At 45.9% G+C, this 13,244-nt stretch overlaps 1 protein-coding gene across 1 annotated transcript in view; it reads left to right on the top strand.

Moving 5' to 3' along the window:
- The first annotated feature begins 6,283 nt into the window (after positions 1-6,283).
- GFOD1 (Gfo/Idh/MocA-like oxidoreductase domain containing 1) overlaps positions 6,284-13,244 on the top strand; it is a 73,678-nt gene continuing 66,717 nt past the window's right edge. The window contains exon 1 of the mRNA XM_064664711.1: positions 6,284-6,859. Within this exon, the coding sequence (XP_064520781.1) occupies positions 6,607-6,859 (253 nt within the window). The 5' untranslated portion in view covers positions 6,284-6,606. The remainder of the gene's footprint in view (positions 6,860-13,244) is intronic.

The following is a 13,244-nucleotide window of genomic DNA, read 5'->3' as shown; positions in this document are numbered from 1 at the left end:
GACAGCAGGTTTAGATCAGATATTAGGAATAAATTCTTTACTCAGAGGGTGGTGCAGCACTGGAACATGTTGCTCAGAGAAGTTACTGGCTGCCCTAACCCTGGGAAGTGTTCAAGGTCAGGTTAGATGGGGTCCTGAGCAACCTGATCTAGTGGATGGTATCCCTGGCAGGGGGGTTGGAACTAAATGATCTTCAAGGTCCCTTCCAACCCAAACCATTCTATGATCCTATGATTCCATGACAAAAGGAGGGTTTCTACCAAACTAAACCCTTGCAAATTCCACCCTTCCTGGGCAGGCTTAGAAGTCTAGAAATCACACGTGCTTGCTCTCATGAACTCCTGCATGACTAATAAAGTGATGATTCTTTTCTATTTTCATCCCAAAGTAACACATCTCAGCTGCCCTGCAAGCAATGTGCAATGTAATATTGCTAAAATAATAAGCACTTCGGCAGCATATTGCAGCTATTTGCACAGCACTTAACAAGTGTGATATGACACAAACTAACACTTAGGCTCAAATCCATTTTTCAGAATTAAGAATTTCTATATGGCTCATTCACGCTGTTGGTTTTTTTCCCCAGCAAAGCATCAGTATGAGAATCCCCTTCTCCATGGGTCTACTTACATAGTTCAAAAACCACAGATTTGCTAAGGCGGCTTAGGAAGCTTTAGCTACTGCTGCCCAGCCCATGGCATTTGTCCACGGTCTCTGGAAGCCCGGCAGAAGCCCAGACAGAGCACCAAACAGCCCAGGCACAGAAAGTTACATTTACTGTGGGCAGGAATCCTGCCTCCTTTGCAGACCTGGTGCTGTGCTCTAGGTCTGTCTCAGGAACGCCTGGTTTGCTGAAGGCATGTCAGGGATTTCATCAGCAGGTGCGTAGCATGCAACATCTGACGATCCAGTGCTTGCATGTTTGCTGTCTGCTGCATACTGTTTCTGTCAGGAGGGAATGACTGATGTGAGCTTTAGGTACATATTACACCATCATGAGTCCTGGTTGCACCCATGCTGTACGCCTATTCCCTACTTTCATTAGGTGATCCCATGTACATCGTTGCTAACAGGTTCTCTATCTGCTTTTTCATGTTATTAAAACTGTGACCAACAGGAGCTTAAGAAAGCCAGCCAGACCAAAACTATAAGTGTACGCCAGCTGAACATCCTGTTTTGCGTGTCTAGTTGCCCTCAAACACCCAAAAAGACCCAACAGAGAACAACAGAGAACATTGCACTCATTTTCTCTGAGCCTTAATTTCTCCACATGTAAAGTGAGAATACATGCACTTGTCTTCATAGGATGTCATAGATTGTCAAAGAGTGGAAATTGTAATTATTTAGGTCCTCATCTGTACCTTAGTGAAAAGACCAGCAATGCCTTCAGAAGTATCTTGTTAATGATGTAGTTTCTTGAAGCCTCAGTATCTTCCTCACAGCCCATCCACACTTGGCATATGTATCCTCTAAACAAAGGCTCTGGAAACTGTGAAGGAAAAATGTTGAAATCGTACTGAGCAGGCTCAGAGACCCCAGGCATGGTCACAATTCCCACTGATCAGAATAGAGGAAGGCTGAATGTATTATGACCCCTTTGCTAGCCATATGGTCTACTCTAGTTCTCTCTGTTGCATGTTGGACCATTTAATACTATAACAGGCAATGCAATTCCTGCCTTCAGATCTCAGAGCAAGAACTTCTGTGGATTGTCTCAGTGGAAATGCATTCAAAGAGACGCTTAAACAAACCAGCTCTTCTCAAGAACAAATTCCTGACAGCCTAAGAAACTGCCAGTTGTGTGTCATAAGATGTAAAAAAGGACTTGAGCAACTCAGCTCACACATCCTTTCTCGTGCTGCACATTAAAGCTGAGGATGAGTCAGTACAGCTGAGTGGGAGAACCAGACAGGTCTGATTCACCACTTTTTCCTCATCTCTGAAGCACTATTATTTCCATGCAAATAATTTCAAGGCTCAAAGTTACAGAAGAACCCCAGTAGTGGTGTTCACTAACCTCATACCCCAGAAGAAATCGACTGGTTAATGAAAATCCACAGCTGTTTCATGTTTAAAGACACTGATCTATGTAAAAGGAAATGAGCTAATTAATCTTAAAATTCTGGAAATTGAGAAGTATCTGGAGAGACAGCAAGCTTCATTTCAGGATTTCACTGAAGCTATATATTATTCAGCTCTTTCCCTTGTTGTTCAGACAGACGTATGAGAGGTTTGAGGAACTCAGCTGTGGAGTCTGACTGGATAAATGTTTAAAAAATCTGAAAAAGACCAGATTTTCTTTTAAGTACAGAGAAGTAAGAAAGAAACAGTGTGAGACCCTGCTACTCTTATCAGGTGGATCTTATCTTTGTGTTGAGTTGAGCAGGCTGTACAAGAGAAAGCTCTGCAATAAGTGGGAAGATGCCTTCAAACAGATTCAGAAAGTAAATTGAGAATGTTTATTGACTAAGTGCTATCTGTCTCTGGGAAACCACCAACTTTCTGCATTTTACTTATGTCAACAGATAATGCATATTTTCATGTCATATGTGCTTGATTGATTCTTTTATGCCTTTTATATCTAGTACTTTCAACTCAATAGCTACCTTAATAATAATAAAACTAAATACAAAAGATAAATAAAAGCTTTTAAAGTAATTAAATAAAATTAATTTAAAGAAAATATATTTTACATTATTAATTATTAAAAATAATTAAATAACATTAAGAACTCCAGGATTTCTGACTTATATTTTCAACACTTATTTAAGAAGAAACCAATACAGTTGTACAGAAAGAATTTCATGCAATATATGAAATTCAACTGAGAAGACAGTTTCAAATCTTTGCAAACAACTGTATCAGAATTCTGTAGAAGTGCTATCGAGTTGAGATTTCTCACATGAAGTTGGTAATATACTTAATATGTACATTGTACGGTATAATGACCTGGAGCCACAAAACTCAACTGAAATATATAAAAGGATCAGAATTGTGACTGCAACACTTTTATTAGTTTCCTGCCAGTTTCTTTACAGAATTTAGATACAGAAAAAGGATGTATGAGACTTTCATGGGTTTCTTTGTTTTGTTTTCCTATGTGCAACTTTGTTCTTGAAAAAAAAAAATCAAGAAAGAACAAAATTACTGTCTCTGTGAGAGAAATCTCTGTGTGAGTGTCTTTGTTGAAGGAAGCTTTAGCAACCTTCAGAACAAAATGCTGGCTCTCTTGACAAGACTGACAGGCTTAGAAGTGTAGAGGTCTAATATACAGAGTACCTGAGGCTTCTTAGTTCAATACACTCAACTCAAAGAACCTTGGTCCTGGTTAGACACATCCTTCAAAGTGAGGGACTTCTTTGTTGTCTTAATCTTTTTTGTTTTGCACGAAAGAATCTTGCCTAGATATGATAATACTTCAAATTAGAAGTAACTGATAACTGGAAGCACTAGTGATGTGTGTTTGAGCAAAGATTCTGCTTTCATTCATGTTTTCAGTCACCTACATCATGGTGAGGACATAGCCTGGATTCCCGAAAGGCCAATGGTCCTTCACTGGCTTCCCTCAGTCCTTCTGGGTGCTCATGAAGATAGGTAGGTGCAACATGGTGACCCTATTTCACACAATTAACTGAGAAAGATTTGACCCCGCTCCAGTACAGCAGTATGGGGGGTGGCCCCCAAAGTCCCAGCAGCAAATGAGGGGGAACACAGAGCTTCTGCAGATGCAGTAATTCAGGCTTGCTCAGAGGTTGACTTGGCTACTGCAGTGTTGAGGGCCAGGTGCCATTTGCCGAGTTTAACTCTGGAAACCTAACTGAGGAAAAAAAAAATTAAAAGTAATGCAACGAAAAATTCTTTTTATGGAAACGATGGACATAGCAGAATGCATAATTTCATTCCCTAGTCCTTAATTCCCAGTTTGAATGCCTTACTGAGTATTTCTCTAAACAGTGACCTTACACAGATCTTCATAAAGTGGCTTGTGCCTACTAAAGTAACAAAAGCTATATAATGACTAAATAGTTACATAGTATCTATTTTTCTTCAACCTATTCAAACGTATTTACCCTGTTCATGTAACCTGGCTACTTTCTTGGTTTTTTTTATTATGCACAGACAAGCAAACAAGACAAGACAGATATTCCAAATTGCTTATCCTGGGAACACCATGTATGAAGAGGTTTGAATGTCTGATAGAGAGTCCCAAAGCAATCTTTGTATTTTAAAGAAAGGTAATACTCCTGCAGTTCTTTGACAAATGGATCTAGATTGTGTTTCAATTAACAGAAGCCAAAGAGCATCCATCTCCTTCACTTCAGCATTAATAGCACATGGAAAGCAAAACATGTTTAACTACAGCAATCCTTTCAGTGACTCTGCATTTTGTAATGAAGAAGTGTTTGCTGTGAGATGGTGGCAAGAAAAAAAACCCACTCCACCTCTTTACAGAGTATGGGAAAAGACTGCTGGCTTCCAAGCCTAATTTTTTGAACACTGGTGGATTACTTTTGCAACATTGTGCTTGGCACATTTCCAGGAGTCTCATAAAGGAAAGGTTTTTAATTTCTTTTGTCTTTTCTTTCCTTTTCCCTTCATTCTCTTCTCATTCCTCCCTCCCTTTCCTTCCTTACCCTTGTCTTCCTTTCTCTTAGGAGCTGGTAAAAAAGACAACATGTGGAAAATCGTCTTTATCCTTATCTTTTAATCAGAAGCAGGAAGTTTCATAATTTTTCTACCAAAGAGTGAGTTAGGCTGTGGTGTGACCGTGTGGCACTCACAGGAGATACTGTGCTCTCAGACCAGCTGATCTGTGCACAAAGCCAGTGCAGAGAGTTTAACCTCTGTAGGAACCAGCTCTGCACAGACCTGTGTGGGACCAATGGGCACTGCAGTCCTTGGCCACTCTTGGGCCCATCTGGCAGCCTCCAGGTTGGCAGGAGCGCAGCTCTGGAGGACCAGCATTCAGCTCAGACAAGGCAAAGGTGGGATGAGCAGGATCTGGCACGGGGCACTGCAGTGGTTCTGGAAGGTTTGCTCTTCTGGAAAGGGAGTTTTTACAAGGGCATATGGTGATAGGTGGGCTTAGATTAGATATTAGGAAGAAATTCTTTACTGTGAGGGTGGTGAGGCACTGGAACAAGTTGCCCAGAGAAGCTGTGGATGTCCCATCCCTGGAAGTGTTCAAGGCTAGGTTGAATGGGGCTTTGAGCAAACTGGTCTAGTGGAAGGTGTCCCTGATGACGGCAGAGGGGTTGGAACTAGGTGATCTTTAAGATCCTTTCCAACAAAAGCCATTCTGATTCTATAAGTTGCATGCTACGCACCTGCTGATGAAATCCCTGACGTGCCTTCAGCAAACCAGGCATTCCTGAGACAGACCTAGAGCACAGCACCAGGTCTGCAAAGGAGGCAGGATTCCTGCCCACAGTAAATGTAACTTTCTGTGCCTGGGCTGTTTGGTGCTCTGTCTGGGCTTCTGCCAGGCTTCCAGACACCGTGGACAAATGCCATGGGCTGGGCAGCAGTAGCTAAAACTTCCTAAGCCGCCTTAGCAAATCCACGGTTTTTTGGACTGTGTAAGTAGACCCATGGAGAAGGGGATTCTCATACTGATGCTTTGCTGGGGAAAAAAAAAAAAAGAAAGAAAAAAAAAAAGAACCAATGTAAAGCTGCAGAGGCGTGATATTTGTGAGGGAAATGAATGATCAACAGTCTGGGATGGGATGGGTGGTGGACATATCGGTTGGGAGTCCCAGGCGAGTGGCATGGGCATGGGAGGAGCCGGAGTCCGACCCCGCGCCCGGCAGGTGCCAGGGCTCGGTGCAGCTCCCCTCGGTGCTCTGGGACATCTCCGCTCCGGAGAACTGTCTCAGAGGGAGACGGACCGCGGGGCGACGCACACGATCAGCTTACGCCGGTCTGCCGCCGTGGCTCTCCCAGCTCTCCCGTGCCTTTACCAGGGCGTGACTCCCTGGCTCCCCATCACCACGGCCCTTCAGCGGTTGTGCCGTGGGTGAACAGGCTGGGCGGGATATGTCTCCGGAGGTGCCCTGACACCCACCCGCCAGGCGGACGGCCAACCCCACGGTGCCTCGGGACCGCACCTGCACCGCGCCCCTCCTGCACCCCAGCGCTGCGGGGCGGGCGGGCCGGCGGCTCCCAGGGGGCGCCCCGCGGCGCCGGTGCCGCCGTCGGGGCGGTGCCGGGGCGAGCGGCCGCCAATGGTGCGGCGGGGGCGGTGCGGGCGGTGCAGGAACACCCGGGAGGTGACAGCGACGCGCCGCCCTCCCGGCGGCGAGCGGGCGCCGGCGAACATGGCAGAGGAGAGGCGCTGAGCCCGCGCCGCCGCCCGGGGAAGGGCGGTCGCCCCCGCGTCCGCTGAGGGGAGGGCAGCGCCGGCGCCTCCGCGGGGGCGTGTGTGTGATGGTGCGGGCATGGCGGGGCAGCCGGCGGCCGAGGCGCTGCTGAGGCGGGGGGCGGCCGGTCCTGGCCCCGGCGGCGGCAGCGGCGGCGATATCCAGCGGGGGCTGCCTCCCTCTCCCTGCTGAGAGAAGGAGAGAGCGGCTCGCCTCGCCGTGCCGTGCCGCCCGCCTCGCCGCCGCCATGCTGCCCGGGGTGGGGGTGTTCGGCACCGGGCTGACGGCGCGGGTGATCGTGCCGCTGCTGAAGGCGGAGGGCTTCGCCGTGAAGGCGCTGTGGGGCCGCACGCCCGAGGAGGCGGAGGAGCTGGCCAAGGAGATGAGCGTCCCCTTCTACACCAGCCGCATCGACGAGGTGCTGCTGCACCAGGACGTCGACTTGGTCTGCGTCAACCTGCCGCCGCCGCTCACCCGGCAGGTCGCCGTCAAGACCCTGGGTGAGTGCGGGGGGACCGGAGGGGCGACCCCGCCTCGGGCTCGGGGTTCTCGCTCGCCTCGGGCTGAATGGAATTGCGCCCCACCTCAGCTGGGAGTTTTCCCTTTGCTTTGCTCTCCTTTCCCTTCTTCCTTCCCCGTGTCTCTGGAGAGGGGCAGGCCGAGGACCGGCGGGGCGCGGGCGATGGCGCTGCGGCAGCTCGGTGTGACATCCCGCATCCCCGGTCCCCGCCGGCGTGGTCCCTGGCAGCGGGCACCCGCCCTTCCAGGATGCTCGGGCAAGCCGGGGCAGGGCCGGGCCTGACACCCAGGGCAGCGGGAGGAGGGAGCAGGTGTCATCCGTGTCGTGGAGAAAGTCGCGGTAAAAAAGGCAGAAAATAACCATCCCGCCCGCGTTTGGCCGGCGGTTTCCATCCGCCCCTGGCAGGGGAGCGGGGAGCCGAGCATCGCTCCCGCCGTGGGGACACCCGCGCTGCTGGGGGGGTCGGGAGTGCCGGCGCTGCCCCCGGCCCCGGGACCCCAGCTGGGAACCTGGGGGGAGGCAGGAAGCGGTGACAGCAGAGGAAACGCTGTTACAGCCGAGGCTTAGCGAAGCTCACGTACAAAGGGAAGGAGGGACTGAAAAAGTAGGCATGCACTGTGGTGAGCGTCTCTGGTTTCAGGCGTGCCAAAGCGGGCCGCATCTCGCTTTCTCTTGTGTGAGCGCAAGTCCTGGCTTTACTCTTCCAGCCAGCTTCGTGATCCATGCTCCTCGGACGCTGGCTCTGCCATGGGTTTTAGTGGGAGCACCCTTCGGATTAAAGAAGTCTTATTTTGTCCCTAGAATTATAGGTGGGAAGGGGTGAGAATGAGAGGAAAATGCTGCGAGTCGTCGTCGCTGCAGAGAGCGTGGAGGTTAACGAGCCAGGGTGGCTGGTTCGGCTCTGGGGCTGCAGCTATGTGGGCTGATTGCTATCGCTTTCGGCCTCATAAATGTGTGTAGCCTGTCGTAGTGTTACATTGCTACTAGCATACTCATTAGAATTAGTCACTATTCAAATGCTGCTAATATCGCAGCCAGCTAGTGTTTTCAACCTTTAAAATTAAGCAATTAGGGAAATTAAGGCAGTGCCTAAAGAAAAAATCCTGCCTCAAGTACAGTGTAGGCATTTGTCTGGAAGCTTTACTCAGTGTTACTTTCTGTACTCGGAAATGCTTGTCTTTGAGTCAGAACATTTGCTTTTCTTTTATATTGTACTTTAGACTTTTTCCTGAAGATACAGCACTTGCATCAGAAGCCTGACTTGCTTGCCAGAATGATGTGGAGATGAATTTGTAATGTAGAAATACATATACCAAAAAACTTATGTAAAGGACAGTAACAAGGTTTCATGTTTGACACACAATAATTTGGTGACAATTGTGTCAGTTTTCCTGTGACACTCTTTCCTGCAGGTGTTGCTCATGGAAGTGACCCAGCTTGCCTGTGCTCTCAGAGGTAGAGTCCCATGAGGTTTCAGACAGAACAAAGGCATCTGGTAGAACAAAATTTCTGAAATAATAAAGAAATACAATTAGTGTGCTTTTTCTCAGAGGGCCAGACACACACGGCTAGCATAATAAAGTAATAATATGTTTTGTCCTTCTCTGAATATTTACAGCTAAAGAAGAAAAAAAAATCTGTTCCCAAACATGAGCTGAATTTATGAATGATTTTATGAATCTATGTAGCTGAGATGTTACTGATAACTTGCTGATGTAATTTGCTAGCAACAGACTGGAGCAGGAAAAAAGGTATTTTCTCACTGTTTATTGGTACAGCACCATTCTCGATTCTCTTTCACCTCTAGTCAATAGAGTTTTATTCCCTTCCTCAGTGGTCATTATTTTTATCTTGCAGGGATAACAAAGTTTGTGTAAAAATGCATGGCATGGTCATTAAACAGGGATTGAACAGGTTACAAGGTGATAATGTGCAACATGTGATAATTTTTTTTTAGTGTATTACTTAAAGGATTATTTACAGAAATATATCTTAGAAAATAAATAACTCTTCTCCCAGTCATTTCAGAGGTAATTTTTTTAAATATATGTATTGTATCTGTAACTTAGAAAGTTCTTGCATAGAGGTGCAAACAGGGACCTAGAGCAGTGGTTCCCAAACTGTTGAGAGGAATATCTCCCTGCTGGCAGCTCCATCTCCTGATCCTGCTTGTGGTTCATGGCTTGGGAACTGCTGTGCCCGGGAGTGTTTATTTTGCTTTATTTTTTGATTTGAAGGAGGGAGTGCAGTTCATCAAGTGGGGGGTTCAGAAGCCTCTGGTAAGCAGGGACAATGTTGTATAGACTGAGCAAAGCGGAAGATGGAAAAGCATTACTTACTCCTGAAATTTCACGTGAGAAATATTATGTACCAGCTAGTGATGGGACATAAATGGTGATTCCAGACGTTTTACCCATAGATAGAGGCTTCAGGAGGTCTATACATGATGCCCTGCATTGCAGTAGAAAAGGTTGAGGAAGACTCGAGTTACTTGTTAATACATGCACGTCTGGCTTCCCTATGACAGGATGCATATCTTGCCTGGGAAGAGACAGGGACCAACTTGTCTTTTGTACCTGTGTTTTAATTTAAATTGTCTTGTTGCCCAAAGCTGTGCGCTCATTTGGTGAGGTTTCAATTACTAAAAAGTAAAAGCCCGAGGAAGCAGTTGGTGGTGTTTCCATCACCCATCTAGCGCTGCTTACACTGTGAATTTGCAGCATGTTAAGTCCACTCTGGCCTATTTCTGATGCGGACTCTGGAGGTAAGGGTGGAGTGAAACAGGTGTCTCTGCAGCTGTGTTTAACTTGGGCCACTCAGTGGGAAGGACTTGGTCGTTTTGTTTTCACTGATACGCCTGACATGTGGATGTATTGCTGCTTGAAATGTGTTTTTGGCAAGGTGGCCCAACAACCACTGTTGAAACAGATGTGTGAATACATGCCCCAGCTGAGGAAGTCCCCAAACTGTGGCTTCCTGGCAGCTGTTGAGGGGAGAAAATGGGAGAAATAAAGCTATAAGCCTGCTCTGTTAACTTTTCCTCTAAGCCTCTGCTGCTCGTCTCTGTTAGAAACAGGTTCCTGAGCTGGGTCTGACTCTGTATGGTAGCTTTGTTAGGAGTGAGACCAGTGTTGGGCAAGTCTCTAGAACAGACTGAGTTCAAGAGAGAGTTGGAAGTCAGGCTGGTTTGAACAATGACCAAAAGCACGAATAAAACCAGTGCCATTTTATGTGAAATACGCTGATGGCCTCTGTCACTTCTGTATGAAAGGAAACAAATTCCTTGTTTGCATATACAAAATGGCTCTGATTGACTCTGTCCGTTCCTGCCTCTGGTCTGTCCTGCTCACTTAGGAGCTCTTTTTTTTTTTTATTGCTTTGTATTTGTTCCCTGTAGAATAATACAAAACTCATGTCCTGACTGACTTGCTTGTTTGGTGGTCAAGAAAGATCAACGGCTGAATGTTTAGGTAAGCATAGAGAACAGTCCTACTGTTAAAAATGGTTGTTTTCCCTTCTCAGTGAACTGAAAAATTTGGGACATTCGCTAGAAGTAGTCCACTTTTCCCCTGCCCGCGTGCATTGGCAATTCGGTCATATCCCAAGCCTGATCAGACATGGGAGATGTGTTTGCACATAGGGTCAAATATGTCACCAGAGTGCCTACTTGTGCTCAGCATCAGAAGGGTTGCTAGTACAGACAATATGATATGACCCTCCATCCAGTTCAAAACTGTCAACATATGACTGTTCCCAGTGTAATCCCTCCTCCTTAGTCAATTAAGTATGACATTCTTCAGATCCTGACTGAAACTGTTGCCCTGTGTGACTAGACAGCTGCCACGTCAGGTGAAGTGATTTACTGCATGTGGTGCTGAGAAGGCCTTGGTGGCATTTCATCTTGAAGGTACAGATATTTCTACATGTCTGGTCCTGTTGGTTCTTGGGTCAGATCAACTTGGCTAAAGAGAACTTACTCCTGAGGTTCAGATAAGTGTTTCTGGGGAAGTGCTTTAGGGAAGAGTCAAGTACCAGATGTTTTTAAAGCGTATCTGGAGATGTTACCCTTAATTCTGTTTACAGTGGTTTTACTTACTCTTTCATCCTAAGTTAAGGGCAGCAACACTGAGCTGTGTGCTGAATATTCACTGCATGTGTTTGCAGCCATGTCTAGATAATACTACTTTTTAAAATGTTTGTGTTGTGGTAGTGCATGGTAGGAGTCTGTTCTGCCTGAGGACTATACAGAGTACGACTTTTGCAGCCCTCCAGAAGTTGCTCCTCTTACGGAGCACTTAAATTTTTTTGCTCATTGGTGTTTATTCTATACTTGATCATGGTCACGAGGGAGCATCTTTATTTAGAGATGAACATAAATAGTACTGCTCAGATGCTTACCTTCCCACCCCTTCCCAGGAAGCACTGGCAACACACAGGCATGCATTATAGGCCTGCTGTCCAGAATATGTTTGTGAGAACTTCTTATTAAAGTACTGGCAATGTTATTGCTGGATCTACCCCTGAAGTGGGAGGAACATCAAGCTGCAGTGAAGTAATTCACAGATCTGATGCAATCTCTAATTAATTTCTACATACCTCTGCGCCCATGCAAATCAGGCAGAGGTTAGGGTTGTAGCAGTGGGTAAAACTTGGTCCAGAGTTTATAAAACATTAGAATCCTTTGGGAAGAGATGCTCTATTAAAGAAAGACATTATCATGATTATAAATTATTAATAACAATGTAATTTCTGTCCTGTAATATTGAGTTTAAATTTGACCTAACAGCAGTGACTTTCAGCAGAACATACTCCTTCACTTGGAAGGCAGATGACTTTGCAGCATATTAAATGTGAATTATGGTCATCTTATTGCAAAAGAAGTCAGATGAAGTGCTGTCTGTCTTTAATCAGCAGAGCTAGCAAAGGCTATGATGCCTTTTTTTTACATTTATTAGAAAGTCAGTCCAAAGACTCTGCTGGCAATCGGCTGCATTTTGTCCTCCTACTTGAGTGATGACGGTACCACAGAAAATGGCACCTAGCTCTTCCATTGACCTTTTTCTTTCAGTTCTGCAGACCTTTAATTCTGGTATTATTCCTGTAAAACTTATAGAGAGATATAGTGGATGTGCTCTCTAAGACAGTTAAAGACCACTGTTCAAGTTTAAAAACAAACAAATAATGATAAAAAAATCAACAGACCTTTCTGGCCTTCAAATCAAAGATGTGTATTAATTTTTCCCAGTTTTCCTCTTCTGTCTGAAAGTAACCACCAGTTCTCCTATTGCAGTGGTAGGGCCTGTTGAGAGCCTAGTATGGACCAGAGTTAGGATACTGGGGCACTGAGCTTATGCCATGATGGCGTACCCAAATTTGCCTACGTTAAGGAACAACTAGTTGCAATTGGAGTGGTTGTATCAAACAGTGTTAGGCATGAAGATCACCACTGTGATCCTGTGTCCAGTCAAGTCAGTTTGTGTTGCTGCAGTTTCCTCTGTATTGCTTTTAAACAATGTGCTTGGCCTCTGGGATCCCAAACTGCTGTCTCCAGAGCAGTGTGGGCAGTTGAAGTGGGACACTCTGAACCTCCTCAGGATGGCTGCAGGTCTAGTCTTCTGCCCAGTCAAGTGGAGGCTGTAGAGATGTGGAAAGCAGCATCTCTCAAGTTTAGGAAGTTACCATCCTCTGTCAGAGGACGTGTCCTGTAGGTGAGTTGGCTGAAAAAAATGTCTGCCCACGCCCTCAGCAGGCCCACTTCTCCCTGTGAATTAAATGACAAAATGTGATGCTGTAGCACAGACACTCTCCATCCATCTGCTTGGCTGCCAGGGGCTTGGACCTTTGGCACAGTGGTAGTGAAGGAAATGAGAGCAGTGCTGACCTCTGCCAGTGTTTGATTTGATCTGTCATGCTTTGTTAGGCAGAGCCCATAGTCAGAGATGATACTTTGAAAAGAAATCTGACTTTCTTTTAATACATGAGTCAGGGGTGCTAGTGAGGATCACCTTTTGTATTTCTCTTGCTGGCACAGTTGGTAGAGTGGATATCACATAGATAACATCTTGTGCAACTATTTTTTTTTATAGAATGGCTCAACAGTGCTATAGTACTGTTACACAAACAGAAAATGTGTAGCATAGCTTTATTCTATGAGAAAATGAGAGAAGGTCTTGCTAAAATGTGTGTTTATACTGTTAGAGCTGTGCCCAGGCTAGGTATTTTAATTATTTAACTTCTGGAGTAAATTATTGCACTCTTATAACATGGGAAACAGCAGAAGACAGATGTTTTATTAGTATTCTTTCTTGCATAGCTTTGTGCCTTCATTCTTGACAGGCAGTGGCCACTGTGACACCTGCTGTGGT

Source organism: Pseudopipra pipra, chromosome 1 (genome assembly GCF_036250125.1).
Source record: "Pseudopipra pipra isolate bDixPip1 chromosome 1, bDixPip1.hap1, whole genome shotgun sequence".
Taxonomy (NCBI): Eukaryota; Metazoa; Chordata; class Aves; order Passeriformes; family Pipridae; genus Pseudopipra; species Pseudopipra pipra.
Note: the sequence above shows the minus strand (reverse complement) of the source record. Positions and strands in the feature narration are given on the sequence as shown.